At 37.7% G+C, this 15884-nt stretch overlaps 1 protein-coding gene across 3 annotated transcripts in view; it reads right to left on the reverse strand.

Moving 5' to 3' along the window:
* Positions 1-1269: 1269 nt before the first annotated feature.
* Positions 1270-15884, reverse strand: part of LOC110453009 (tyrosine-protein phosphatase non-receptor type 13-like) — a 60030-nt gene continuing 45415 nt past the window's right edge. For all 3 annotated transcript variants that reach the window (XM_021501824.1, XM_021501832.1, XM_021501816.1), the window contains 13 exons: positions 15233-15850; positions 14632-14787; positions 13032-13220; positions 12493-12810; positions 12099-12266; positions 10853-10944; positions 9872-10421; positions 9429-9519; positions 8991-9252; positions 7998-8163; positions 7242-7370; positions 6749-6811; positions 1270-5753 (listed from right to left, as the gene is read on the reverse strand). In XM_021501824.1, the coding sequence (XP_021357499.1) occupies positions 5694-5753; positions 6749-6811; positions 7242-7370; positions 7998-8163; positions 8991-9252; positions 9429-9519; positions 9872-10421; positions 10853-10944; positions 12099-12266; positions 12493-12810; positions 13032-13220; positions 14632-14787; positions 15233-15850 (2862 nt within the window). In that variant the 3' untranslated portion in view covers positions 1270-5693. The remainder of the gene's footprint in view (positions 5754-6748; positions 6812-7241; positions 7371-7997; positions 8164-8990; positions 9253-9428; positions 9520-9871; positions 10422-10852; positions 10945-12098; positions 12267-12492; positions 12811-13031; positions 13221-14631; positions 14788-15232; positions 15851-15884) is intronic.

A 15884-nucleotide genomic window follows, 5' to 3' on the forward strand; every position in this document is an offset into this window, starting at 1 on the left:
AGATGCCTCTGGTACTTCCAGAGAAATAGCGATAACAAACTTTCAATATCAAAATCAAAGATCGCTGCCTGTCGGCCATGTTGTTTATCCGATCAGACTCAAAGGTTGCACTGCACAGCTAGGGACCAAAGGAAACCTACATTTAAAATTTGAGAAAGATCCCTCTGGTACTTCCCTAGAAATAGCGATAACAAACTTTCACTATCAAAATCCAAGATGGCTGCCTGTCGGCCATGTTGTTTATCCGATCAGTCTCAAAAGTTGCCCTGCACACCTAAGGACAAAGGGGAACCTACATATAAAATTTGAGAAAGAAGCCTTTGGTACTTCCCTAGAAATAGCGATAACAAACTTTCACTATCAAAATCAAAGATGGATTCCTGTCGGCCATGTTGTTTATCCGAACAGTCTCAAAAGTTGCCCTGCACAGCTAAGGACCAAGGGGAACCTTCATATAAAATTTGAGAAAGATCCCTCATTAAATACTATACTGTACTACAATATTTCACTGGCAAACTTTGGCGACTCCAACTGCTGAAACTATCGGCCAAATATTATTATATGATTCTATGATATTTGGTTCTTCTTCAGAAATTGTTTGACATATTTTTTTATCCCTGTGACCTTGTGAGTAGGTCAAGGTCATTTTCCTTCTCAAACTTTGTTGGCTCTATCCCAGGAAGCTACCAACCAAATCTTATGAATTCATTCCTTTTGGTTCTTCTTCATAGGTCGTTTGAAATGTTGATGACCCCTGTGACCTTAAACATAGGCTGTGGTCATTTTCATTGTCAAACTTTGTCGGGCTCTATCCCAGGAAGCAACCAGTCAAATATGAAGATTCTATACCTTTCAGTTCTTCAGAAGAAGTCGTTTGAAGAGTTTGACAAATTGAACCGCTGTGACCTTTAAAGTAGGTCAAGGTCATTTTCATTGTCAAACTTTGTCGGGCTCTATCCCAGGAATCCACCAGGCAAATATTCAGATTTTATACCTTTCAGTTCTTCAGGAAAAGTCGTTTGAAGAGTTTGACAAATTTGACCACTGTGACCCTGAAAGTAGGTCAAGGTCATTTTCATTCTCAAATTTTGTCAGGCTCCTACCAACAAAGCTTTCAGACAAATATCATGACTCTAGGCCTGTTCGTTCTTCAGAAGATGTTGTTTAAAGGAAAAGTTGACGGACGACGGACGCCGCAACATGACATAAGCTCACTTGCCCTTCGGGAAGGTGACAGCATTTATATAAAACAGATAAAACAAACACATATTTTGCTGTATGTACAGATATCCATGTTTTTATTTTTTTTCAACCGTTTGTTTTTTATGACAAATTATATCCTGAATGAGAAATTGCTATTTGAGGAATGTTATACAGTACCCAATACATAATTCTCTACATGCATTTCAAACATCATGCGTATTTCAAGTTTTTTTAAAGAATTAAACTATACAAAATAAAATGGCGAAATATCTTTGGACGGTCTAATTTGAAGATCTATGACATTACATATGTATGTTTAGTATAAATATACGTACATGCTATATAAGGGTCTGGTGTATTATCACACTAACTATATGGACGACTATACTAGAGACAGACATACTGGGGACACAGATACATAGGGAAAGACACCCGGGGGGTTCATTTAGAGTACATACAGGGAATATAAAAATAGGGATATAAACACATTGGGGGGGGGGGGTATACTTAGGACATTTCGCTTGGAGGATACACATACATGTTCACATGAGTAAGGATTCACGCGGACATATACACACGAGGAACAAAACATTAAGGACATGCATACGGCTAAGGATTCACTTTTGGAGATTACATAATATATGTGAAAGGACAAACATTTACATATTAATAAGGATACACTTAGGACATTTATACATATATAAGGATACATTAAGGACAAACACACACAGGAAGGGTACATATAGGACATACAAACGGATAAGGATACACTTAGGAGAACTACACATAGGGAAGAGTACACACATACAGGATTAACACACGGAAAAGGATACACTTAGGACATTTATACATGGATAAGGATACATTAGGGACAAACACACATGGGAAGGATACATAAAGGACATACAAACGGATAAGGATACACTTAGAACAAACACATGGATAAGGATACACTTAGTACATACATATGGATTATGATACACTTGGGAAATACACATGGAAAAGGATACACTTAGGACAAACACATGGATAAGGATACACTTAGAGCATTAACACATGGGGAAGGATATACATAGGACAAACATAAGGATACGGATATACTGAGGATATACACACAAGGATAAGGATACACTTAGGACATGTACACAGATAAGGATACACTTAGAACATATACACACGGTAATGATACACTTAGGACATACTCACATAGGGATGAATACACTTAGGACATACTCACATAGTAATAACCTCTTGGCTTTAACACTTCTTGGACATGATACATAAGTGCAAATGTAGCTCAGAATAGATACACTGTGGAAAAATCACTTTAGACATTTGAGAAAGACACTTAGAGACAGAAATGTAGGGAACAATCACATGTATATACTAGGGAGAGATTCAATAAGGAGATTAAGGACAGATGAACTTAAGCTTTGTGCTAGAGGACACTACAAACACCTGCATATTCTAAAAGCAGGACTAATCATATATATGTGTTTGTTTGTGCATTTACCTTTATTATAAAGGCAGGGCTTCTGTAAGCCATTGTTAATGTGACCTACAGGTAACATCCTGGTCCCCATACACCATATGTTGCAGAAATACCTGAGCACATGCACACCATTTTACCGTCTCTCGATGTCTGACTTACTGTCACAGCTATGTTTACATGTCACTACATACTCTTGTTACCAATGTATCCAGTGATAATCACTACCAGGCTACAGCATTCACTCACAACTATGTCTGATCACATCTGACTGACTTCTAGATAAGGTCAAATGACAAATCCCACCTCCCACATCAATAGAAAAATCAATATCTAGTCTAGTGACAACACCCTTGTCTCAGTCATCAATATCTAGCCCATTGACAACACCCTGTCTCAGTCATAAATATATAGATGTAGTATGCTATATTAAATGTTGCATTTGGACTGTCTCTGTCATTGCATTGTCATTTGTGATATACCAAAATTTCGGTTTAGATGTGGGGAAAAAAGGGATAATCATTACGAAGGTATTTGGGATATTAAATTTCTACCTTCACGTGCAAAATTTTGTGTTAGAAGATCGGCACAGCCTCAGTTCTGACCTAAGTTCTACATCCTCAGGTAAATCAGAATATCCACATCCCACATACATACATATGATAGACTCTATAAGTCAACAGATAAATGATGCAAAATGTTAGATGTTACCAGACAACATGATGCCAGAAGACATCTGATACCAGTAGACCTGATGTCAGTTGACAGATAGTGGGAGAAAGTTGATAAATTGAAAATACAATGTAAGCAGACACAAAATAAGCTTGACACGATCAGAGATATGACAAGAAACACATGACATCAGCAGACATATGATACTGAATATGATGTCAGGAGACACGTGACGTCAGTAGACATGTGATGTCAGTAGACATATAATACTGAGAAGATAGACATTATATCAGTAGACACATGATGTCACAGTAGACATGTGATGCAGTAGACACGTGACATCAGGAGACGTGACGCCAGTAGACACGTGACGTCAGTAGACATATAATACTGAGAATATAGACATTATATCAGTAGACACATGATGTCACGGTAGACTCATGACCTCAGTAGACACGTGACATCAGGAGACATGTGACGTCAGTAGACATAATACTGAGAAGATAGACATTATATCAGTAGACACATGATGTCACAGTAGACACGTGACGTCAGTAGACACGTGACATCAGGAGACATGTGACGTCAGTAGACACGTGATGTCGGTAGACATGCGATATCAGTAGACATGATAACAGTAGACATGTGATGCCATTAGACATATGACATACATGTGTGTTTTTGTTTTCATACTTATATACTTTTCAAGGCAGTACAAAAGATACAACATCAAGGAAACTTGACAAAATGGAAATCCTGAAAATAAGAGGAAGTGAGGATGTACCTATTTAGTTTCTGTTCATGCATTGCATTTTAACAATTAAGATAATGTAAATACGGCCTGTGACGAATACGATAACGACACAACATGAAAGTTCTATAAAGGAACAATAACATATTAAAAATCCAATAATAGGTTAAATAAGGAAATATACTCAAATATTAGATTTCATTCTTAAAAACAGTTATATAAAAAGGGTAAAGTTTGAAACAGCGCAAGAAACACTAGATCCTAACTATTATCAAATAAATACATACATTAAAACTGTCCATCTAATAAAACTGGCTCCTAAACTTAACAATGGGTAGTTAGTGAAGTAGTAAAGGGTAGAACGGACTAGAATACACAGGTATCACATAAACCAATAGTTTCAAATTAGAAATTATATACATACAAAAATAATCTTAAAAACTAACTTTTTTTTCCCCAAATGCTATTCACATAAAAATAATATTTCTTAAAGTGTAAAATTGACCTTCAAATACAAATCCCCACAAGTATTGTACAATGATATATAAATGAAGTAGTGAGAACGGTTTATCCCTAACAGTCACAGCAAGTCTACCTATGAGATATTACAAGGGGAACACATTTTGTATACAATGATAATTATACTGCTAGTACACATGTACAACATTAGTCTATGGTGGGAATGGTCTCAAGCTTAGCTATAGATTAGAGTCTAATGGTGAAAAACAAGTGTTACCTACAACAGCCACAACATACCTTTATCAGGTAAAACTACTACCAATAAGGAAACAAATCCTTTTTTCAATATTATTATATAATTAAAATATCTTTTTTCAGAACATTTTCAATTAATGAAATGTACAACATCATTGATACTTTTTTTTTAATATTTAGCAAACATATACCTAGGTGTAACAATTTTGTGTATGAAAAACAGAAATATTTACATCATAAAATGTACATGCTAGCGACATCCAAACCGTATAAGAGGAACAACCAGGTGGTATAAATACAACATGTGTCTTTTAAGGTATAAGCATGGGTTGCAGACACTACCTGCTGTGACTGCCTGAAACAAACCGTACCCCACAGCCCTTCCCACCTAACATGGCGGCCCGAACACAATTGCGTAACAACAATGACTGGCCGAAACATTTCCGACATACAGCAATATCTAATCTATGTTAGTGATGAACCTCACAGTATATAGGACCGGAAGACATGGGTTAAAATATCATTAAATAGATTGCACTGGGTTACTTTTATGTTAATGATAAATACAATATATCACTGAAGAGCTATTTTGTGGTACAAACATGAATCAGAGAAATAGCACTAGCTATTGTAAGTATTCAAATGATCTAGGATTAAAACAGATTATTTTAATGATGACCAAATTAACGAAAGAATCTATAGTACAAGTTGTGTGGCCCATGGTCAGACAGATCATCCTTCCTTGGAATAACATGTAACAGACACTATGTTGTTCCTTTGGTTGTAAGTGTAAACTACCATATTGTTTCTGTTTTAATGTCAAAACAGAACACCGACATGATTTGGTCGTCATGGTGTTCACTGTCAGCTGGTCTGACTGAGTAGGGCTTCAATGCAGGCGCAGTAACACAGCATGTACTGGTCCTGTAAAAGTACAGAAGGGCATAAACAGATTGTCACAAAACATACTAATGTATACGGGAAGCTTTCGCCCAATCAAACCTTTACCAGTAAAATGTATGTTCGCCTAGTGTTAATCTTGCCCTTCACATGTTACTATTACTATATTTTATTTTATGATATTACTATATTTGGTATGCTGTTTTTCTTATATTCGCTGTCAGGGTAATTTTGCCAACACTATGGAGAGCAAAAATTACAAAAGTTAAATTGTGGTGGAAATTTCCCAGTATAAAATATGACAATCAGTTCAATTTTCTATGGTTAAACATGCAGCATCAATTTAGTCTTATTGGGTAACAAAGTGGTATACTTTAAATGTTTCAAAAAGGACAAAGGACCATATCACTATATAAAGAGGGACACAACATTCACCCTTTTGTTAGATAGACAGGAAAGTGTTTGTATCCGGTTAGGGCACATTCCTGATAATATATGGGACCTATTCCCAGATGATGAGTGCTGCACTGCTGAATTAACTTTCCAGTAAATGTGTATATATAGGTATTTACATGACTTTGGACATTCAAATTGATTTTTTTTCAATCATGTAGAGATATAATTTGTGTTCCTCCCCCCCCCCCCATTGACTTAGTGCGATCAATATATGTCATTTATGTAACCTTTGCTATGCCTGTACTTTATTGATATCTACTAATTTTCTAATTATTTGTCTAAATATTATTACATTTTTGCATGTACTCTTCATTTATGGAGGAATAAAATCAAAGAAGGAGGTGATACACTGCCTTCCAAAGGCCCCTAATTAAGTATGACAAGTTTGGTAAATGTAGGCGACAAAAAGCAAGGAAGCTATGCTGCCAACAATCTTTGGTATCAAAAATTAAATAGGGAGGGAGATATGCGCTGAGCAAACTTTGGAATAAAAAAAATGAACAAAGGGTGATAACTCTGTATATAGTGTGCATCAATAGTACCTACATTGTATTCCGACTCACCTTAGTCTGTATCATTCCAGGTCTCTGTCTTCTCAACTCCTTCACTATCTCAAAGATATCACACTGAAAACATAATGCAATATAATTTACTATGTATAGCGCTAAAGTTATCTTAATTTGTAATATTTCTCTGTAAAAAAAATCCTTTGTACAAAACCTTCAACAACAACATAGTAATCCAATGTTTATGAGGAGACTTGTGTCAGCTAATATTGGTCACAATGACCTATATATAATATGATGGTGTAGTCCTCTAAATGTATTTATACAAGTTTGATGACTATGGTATTTTTGAGCATCTGATAAATGGAACTAAACACAAATACCTACATGTAGCATGGACAGATGAAAAGCCCAACAAGGCAAACACATAACTGTAATTCCCCTCCACTAGTATGTCAAGTGCTTAAAGATGTACAATTGTATATAACTAAATAGTAAGGAACATCATACTAGATAACAATCCGACTGAGTCCTGTGCTGTGAGACTTACTGAACAACTGCGTTCTATCTGAGCCAGAGCCATGTCTATGGTGATGAAGGCTCCTGTCCGCCCTATACCGGCACTGCAGTGCACCACAAGTGGTCCAGTCGTGTGGTACCCATGCACCAATTGCATACACTGTACCAGGAAGATAAAGAAATAAAAACAAAATTGTGCAATATTTCTTTTTAAAAGTATAGACTTCAGATCCAGAACAATCCTTGTTTACTGGTTTTATAAGTATTGCTATTGTTTCGGTAGTGTTCACAAAATCAGATATCAGAAGGTTTTCCAGATATATTGTACCTGATTACTGACCCATACAGTTCTTGCAAGAGATTCTGATTTACTTAATATGTTGTTTTCTGTATACACAATCCAAATTTGAGAAGACAGACACTAAAATCATTATAAAATGGGAAATTTCATCCTTTAAAAAGAGAGCGAATTCAACATTTGAAAAAATATGTTACTTTAATACAGCAAGTTAAATGATAAATGGGCATCAAATTCAACAGAAGAAATAATCAGGGACTAACATACTAATGTTTTCTCAGTTTATATATTATGGTCTTTAGAAGTTAGCATGTATGTCATCATCAATCATACACAAGTGTTATGGAAGATTTCTACAGTATCCTACATACACAGGTATGGGAGATACAATTGTAAATCTAACCTACACACATATGAAATATACACAGGTGAAAAAGGTAGTTCTTTCCTATAAATACAGGTATGGGAGAATAGGTGTTTCATGCGTACCTGTAAGATAGGTAGGGCGGAGTCCGGGACACCGTGGTCTGGCCAGGTGATGTAATTGATGTGGTGTAGGTCCCGAGTCTCCCTTGTGGTGACATTTTCTATCTGAATGTGACGCACATCTAAGTGTTCAGTGGACTGGAATGACCTCAAGCTCACCTTGTATTGGCTGCATATTAAATGTTGTTTAGAAAAATTAATAATGTTTCTTCTGTATAATTTAATGATCTTATGTTTCCTAATTGTTCATTAATTTTTAGGTTAAATGTGATAATCCCAAAAACAACAACACATGTAGAATGGCACATTTTTAAAATGCTCTGATTGGTCAAATATTGACAACATTAAAAACACTGCACATTAATTGTTTTGGTCAAAAATGAACAAATAGTTCTGCATATATGTTGCTTGATTGTAAAATGAAATTATGAGGACTGAAATAAACTAGTTCTGTTTATATCCATATAATCAACAACTCGTTTTAAAGATATTTCATAAAACAATGAAAATTATCAAAATTCTAATGTTTTTCTTAAATAACAAGCAAAGGTCCTCTACATATAACAACTTCTTAATATATAGAAGTTCTCAATTGTAAAATTGAAGATTTCAATACATCCTCAGTTTAATTTTTCAATTTACAACATTTATGACAAAGGATTTCTCACATTATGTGCTCATGTTTGCCATTCAAAGTTCTGCATTTCTCTATTATCTTTGAAAACATCTATCCAATTCTGTTACTATGTTACTATACTAAGGACAGACTTGGTGCCAATCGTTTTAAATGTAGATTCCAAAACAGGCAATAATTGGTATCAAGGGAGCTTTTAAATATTAGAGGGTCCTCAGGGTTTGTTTGTTTGGCTTATATCTTTGCTTGAATCTGACATGGGAATGGCATTAATGAATTAATACACTGCAATGAGATATTACAAACTAAAATTGCATTTAAAATGTTTACATACATAAGAATGAGGACTGTGAAGGACTCACCTGTCACACACAAACAGGGGTGTCTCTACAGAATCAGGCCAGTAGCGATGACATTTCACTTTTCGTGACTCAACATCCTGGGTCAACATGGTGACGACACTGACTGTCTGTTCCCAGACCATCTGCCAGAAGTCCTCAGAGGTATTAGGTAGTGGACCCTGACAAGCTATGTAATGACACTCTGTGTTGGCCACACTCAGAATGATGTGGCTGGCGTTTATGTAATCATTCTCACTACAGAGCTCCACACGGTTCTGATCATCTGAAAGCAGACATGTTTATTTTTTATTATATCTGAAGTAACATTAATAATATATATAAATATTTGAGGTATCACTCAACAGAAACTTCCTTTATAAACACAGGTTATTTTTTCAACATAAACAGGAACATTTCTGTTAAAGTCTTGTTAGAACTGGTAACTCCCAGAAGACTTACATGGCAAAACATTTCTGAATCTGTTTCTGGGCTTATTCTCCAGCAGCCTTCCTACAGAACAGTTGTCTGTCATCTTGACCAGACGGAGCTCCTGTTGGAATAATAAATCATAATTTAACATTGCAATTATTGCAAACAATAAGATTGATTCTCAATTAAAACGTTCATGCCATTCAAGATCAAATCTTACCAAGTTGGAGAGCTAAATCAGATTTTGTCTATTTAAGGTCAAATATCTAGTTCCACACAGTTCAAGAACAAATTATAAGATCTGTTAGTGAGATATCTTCTACAAAAGTGGTAAAGTATGATATTTGGCTGTGACGATTGACCCTTTATGCTTGACCGATGACCACGAAAAAAAGGTAAAATATTTAGTTCAAGGTCAACAGAGTTCACAATGAAATTATAAGTTCAAACAGGATTGGATATCTCTGATGTACCTTATACTCTTCCAATGGATCGTCGTGTTCTATCTTGCGCTGAAGCTGTGGAATCAGACCTGTAACATTGGCAGCCTGTTCCTCTGTAACCATTAACAAGGGCAGAGAGCTGAGCCACCCGTTGGTGATGGGCTCTGGTACCTCTATATCTACTTTCCTTGCTTTCTGTTCAATAAGAAATGTTTTACTCAAACTGGCCTCCTCGTTTCTGTTATCTGTCTCTGCTGTGTCCACATCAGACCCAGGATAGCTCTCTTTCTGCCTTGTTGCCTGAGACATGGCTTCTGCCCTGTCCTCCTTTAGTTCGTTATGTTCCAGCTCAATGGTTTCCTCTGCAGCTAACAGTTTTTCAGCTTCATACACAAGTGCTTGTATGTCATCCTCCTCGGAGTCGTATATAGAGCCTTCCCTGTCCGACTCGGTGTGGGTGACAAGCTCATCAGGATTTACCTCCCTTGTTCTGTAGTCAGACTCAGACTTGAGCGTGTTCATGCCATCGTCCTCCATGATCACTGGTGGTGTCATCAGCTCCAGGTGTCTTGAAGGAACTCTAAAATATCACAGTAAAGACATTTTGGTTCTTGCTGAGAAAAATATTAGAATGTACCAAATAAGAATACCTGACAATTATAATAGGTGATGGGTTGCAATTGATAAATGTGATTATGAAAATGAAAGTTGAATTAGAAAAAAAAAATCCTTCTGTATGAAACTGCACTCAATCCTTTCCAACATTGATTTCCAGAAAAAGTATGACATCATATATATATATATAGATAACCTCTCAACCACTTCAATTATCATGTACTCTAGGATTTAATTTCACAAGTGGTCAGTGTCACCTTTGACCTTGACCTATGACTTCCATTATCTAATCAGTCATGGAACTTGCTGGTAAAGGGCATGTTTTATGATAAAATAAAAACAAAGTAAGCTCACATAGAAAGTGGGAGGTATAATAAACTGTGTAATATAAGGTACCTTGAGATAGTCAGTGTCACTCTGCCCTCTGCCTTCTTTAGCATGGCCACAGCCTTGGTATGTGTCAGGCCTACTAACGACTCTCCATTTATCTGTGTTCCAAACAGAAAACAAACACATCTCAAAACACTGTCAATCAGAATTTAGTTTATCAGATATAAACTATCTGAAGCTCATCATGAAACAAAGTCTGTTCAGTTTAATATCACTTGTTAGGAATATACAGATAATTCTTTGTTTAGGCTGTTTTAGTGAAGATTTTTCTAACAACCAGTATTGTATTTTCTGTTTTAGGAACTGTTCTACGATCTGAAGTTAAGATAAGATTTTTTCTAGATGATTGTACCTACCTGTACCTGCCAGTCCCTATGTTTGTACTGACCTATACCAGTCTGTCCCTATGTTTGTACCCACCTGTACCAGTCTGTCCCTATGTTTGTACTGACCTGTACCAGTCTGTCCCTATGTTTGTACTGACCTCTACCAGTCTGTCCCTATATTTGTACCTACCTGTACCTGCCAGTCCCTACGTTTGTACTGACCTTTACCAGTCTGTCCCTATGTTTGTACCCACCTGTACAAGTCTGTCCCTATGTTTGTACTGACCTGTACCTGCCAGTCCCTATGTTTGTACTGACCTGTACCAGTGTGTCCCTATGTTTGTAATGACCTGTACCAGTCTGTCCCTATGTTTGTACTGACCTGTACCAGTCTGTCCCTATGTTTGTACTGACCTGTACCTGCCAGTCCCTATATTTGTACCTACCTGTACCTGCCAGTCCCTATGTTTGTACCTACCTGTACCAGTCTGTCCCTATGTTTGTACCCACCTGTACCAGTCTGTCCCTATGTGTGTACTGACCTGTACCAGTCTGTCCCTATATTTGTACTGACCTGTACCACTCTGTCCCTATGTTTTTACTGACCTGTAACAGTCTGTCCCTATGTTTGTTCTGACTTCTACCAGTCTGTTCCTATGTTTGTTCTGACCTCTACTAGTCTGTCCCTATGTTTGTACCTACCTGTAACAGCTGGTCCCTATATTTGTACCCACCTCTACCAGCTTGTCCCATTGTTTGTTCTGACCTCTACCAGTCTGTCCCTATATTTGTACTGACCTGTACCAGTCTGTCCCTATGTTTGTGTCTACTTGTACCTGCCAGTCCTTATGTTTGTACCTACATGTACCAGCTTGTTCCATTGTTTGTACCTACATGTACCAGCTTGTGCCTATGTTTGTACCTACCTGTACCAGTCTGTCCATGACACACAGGCGGCCATCTTGCTGAGCCAAGCTTCCCTCGGCAATGGACCTGATAAAGACACCCGTTTGGTTGTCCTTCTCTGCTGTAACCAGGCTGATACCCAAATCTATACCTCTTGGTTTTTCAAATTCCACCTTCATCAACCCCACCTGTGAAACATTAATTTATAGTCAGTCAGTCATCCATCCCACCTAGCAAATACATATACTTAAGTGACCTTTTTATGTCATGATATTTGTAAAACCTTAAACAGAAATCCAATATTAAAATTAAAGTACACCAATTCATAACAAAACTTACGTCAGAAGCTATTGGTATTAAAAAAATGCTTTTTTAGATCCCCAAAATTTTACCTAAAAGACAACAACTACTCACATCACTGAACAGAGATACATTTCCTTCCAACTCTTCTACAGACGCCGGCCTTTCCAAGGGGGATACACCTCTCCCCTTGGTCACTGCTTGTTGCACTGCATTCTGGGAGTCTGAGTACTCACTGGTACTGCATTCTCCGGAGGACTGAGCTGCATCGCTCGTCTCCGGAATGTCAGATAGGGCACCACAAAGGTCCCTATCCTTACTCCCAAGGTACCTGGGGGTCTCTTCTTCACTCTCCGAATCTTGCTCATCAAGGTTTTTATCCTGGCCTTCCAAAAAGGAAAATAGAGCATCTGTCTTCTTGACAGCTTCTCCCTATAATAATGTTATAAGCATTTTGTAAATAAAAACTGTTGGTCTCTGCAAATTATCAAATTCTGATGGATTAAGAATGTCAGTTTCAAGAATTATCACTGATGACTTCTGATCAAACACTACCATCTATTTTGGTTCAACATCACATGTGACTTATAATAATTTTATATTCATGTCAGTTACCAATTCCTGCTAAAAAGTAAAACATTTGCTGTTAGTACCTGGGAGATTGGCTCTGTATCGCTTTCTCCCATGTTGTGATGTGAAATGTGTTCACTACCACTCTTCTCGGAGTTATCTGCTCTTGGTAGCTGGGGCCTATAGACCCTCAGCTTGACAAGTTGGGGAGCTTGTCTGAGGTAAGTTACTGCCTCGAAATGGTTCATCTCGGCCATTTCAATATCATTTACCTGGAAAGAGAACAAGTAACTGTAAACAAATCTAAAACCTGATTCAAAAGAATACAAATCTTTATACGGGTTTTAAATAATGCATTCTGATTTATTTGTCATAAAAACCTGATGTAGCCACCAACTACCAATATTATGCTCAAACAAACATATAAAAAAGATATCTTAAAATTGTGTTGATAAGTTACGTTTACAGGTGTGTTACATTGTTAGCGATACGGTTGACACGTTACAGGTATGTTACCTTGTTAGCGATACGGTTGACAAGTTACAGGTATGTTACCTTGTTAGCGATACGGTTGACAAGTTACAGGTATGTTACCTTGTTAGCGATACGGTTGACAAGTTACAGGTATGTTACCTTGTTAGCGATACGGTTGACACGTTACTGGTGTGTTACATTGTTAGAGATACGGTTGACACGTTACAGGGATGTTACCTTGTTAGCGATAAGGTTGACACGTTCCTGGTGTGTTACATTGTTAGAGATACGGTTGACACGTTACAGGTATGTTACCTTGTTAGCGATACGGTTGACAAGTTACAGGTATGTTACCTTGTTAGCGATAAGGTTGACACGTTACAGGTGTTACATTGTTAGCGATAAGGTTGACAGGTTACAGGTGTGTTACATTGTTAGCGATAAGGTTGACACGTTACAGGTGTGTTACATTGTTAGCGATACGGTTGACACGTTACAGGTATGTTACATTGTTAGCGATAAGGTTGACACGTTACTGGTGTGTTACAGTGTTAGCGATAAGGATGACACGTTTCAGGTGTGTTACATTGTTAGCGATAATGTTGACACGTTACAGGTGTGTTACATTGTTAGCGATAAGGTGACACGTTACAGGTGTGTTACATTGTTAGCGATACGGTTGACACGTTTCAGGTGTGTTATATTGTTAGTGATAAGGTTGACACGTTACAGGTGTGTTACATTGTTAGCGATAAGGTTGACATGTTACAGGTGTGTTACATTGTTAGCGATAAGGTTGACAGGTTACAGGTGTGTTACATTGTTAGCGATACGGTTGACACGTTACAGGTATGTTACCTTGTTAGCGATACGGTTGACACGTTACAGGTATGTTACCTTGTTAGCGATAAGGTTGACACGTTACAGGTGTGTTACATTGTTAGCGATAAGGTTGACACGTTACAGGTGTGTTACATTGTTAGCGATAAGGTTGACACGTTACAGGTGTGTTACATTGTTAGCGATAAGGTTGACACGTTACAGGTGTGTTACATTGTTAGCGATAAGGTTGACACGTTACAGGTGTGTTACATTGTTAGCGATAAGGTTGACACGTTACAGGTGTGTTACATTGTTAGCGATAAGGTTGACACGTTACAGGTGTGTTACATTGTTAGCGATACGGTTGACACGTTACAGGTATGTTACCTTGATGAGTTTGTCGCCAGGTCTGAGCCGGCCATCAGAAAGTGCAGGGTCTTGTAGTATACCCTTGATGTAACAACCCCCGGTCCTACCTGCTCCACCTGTCACTGTGAAGCCTAAACCTTTACCTTCAGCCTTCCTCAAGATCACTTCTAATTCCTGCCAAATTACCACGAAAACATAGAAATGGTCATATCTGTTACAGCAATAGGCATATTTCATTGTCATTATCAATAGTTTAAGTCATAAAAGGAATATGAAGCTATTATCCATTATTATAGAAAAGCCAAAAGCATGGTTAATATCTTTAGATAACAGGTTTACTTAGGCAAGGATGAAGAAAGAAGAAAGATAATAATAATAATAATAATAATAAACTTTATTTATTGAGGATACAAAACCTAGATTGTCAACCTATACTATTTGAGAATGTTCCTCTCAATATAGGCTATCTGTTTTCTGGGAACAAATGTACACTTGGGCTAGTGATGAAATATGAAGCTTATTGCAGAATAAAAGGAAATCACAGAAGTTGTTAGGAATTGAAGAATTTGGAAGTTTTACAGTAGCTGTGAACCACGATCTAAGTAGATAAGATTATTACCCCTGGTTGGAGAACAATATCATCGTCTTCTTCCTCTGAATCACTCTCTTCCTCCTGTAATGAATTTTGAGACTCCCGGAGACTTTGGAACTCTTCGCTCCTGGAGGTGAAGTGTCTGGGCGACACAGATCCAGACCTCTCTGACTGGGCATCATATTCAGTGGAGCTGAGGGTTGTCTGTGTAGCCCCTAGTTCCTGGTCAGACAACCTTGTATCCTTCAATGGTGATCTGACAATGGAGTTGTCTGACCTCTCACTGCCCTGTGAATCTGGACTTGGTGATCTTTCACCTTCCTCTTGAAATCCCTCTTCCTCATCACTGAAGGTTGTGCTTACCTCCAGTGACTGCTGAGATTCTGTTTCATCTGCTAAGGACCAAACATCAGTTCCCTCTATGGTAGGGGGTGGACTAACTGGCAGTGGAGGTGGAGGACATTCAGCTGACTGATCTTCCTCCTCCTGTTCCCGTGGCGATGCAAACCCTGAAGGGGGAGTTATCATGGACTCTCTGTACAGGACTGGCTCCCCCTCAGATTCGGTCTCGTACGGTGAGGGAACTGCCCTGGTAGTCACTGTATTAGGTGACAGTGATGATTCACGTGTAAGGGGATTCTCAGTCTAAAAAATAAAGACAGAGTCTATATATTGGAGA

This window comes from Mizuhopecten yessoensis, unplaced genomic scaffold (assembly GCF_002113885.1).
Source record: "Mizuhopecten yessoensis strain PY_sf001 unplaced genomic scaffold, ASM211388v2 scaffold815, whole genome shotgun sequence".
In the NCBI taxonomy this organism is placed as follows: domain Eukaryota; kingdom Metazoa; phylum Mollusca; class Bivalvia; order Pectinida; family Pectinidae; genus Mizuhopecten; species Mizuhopecten yessoensis.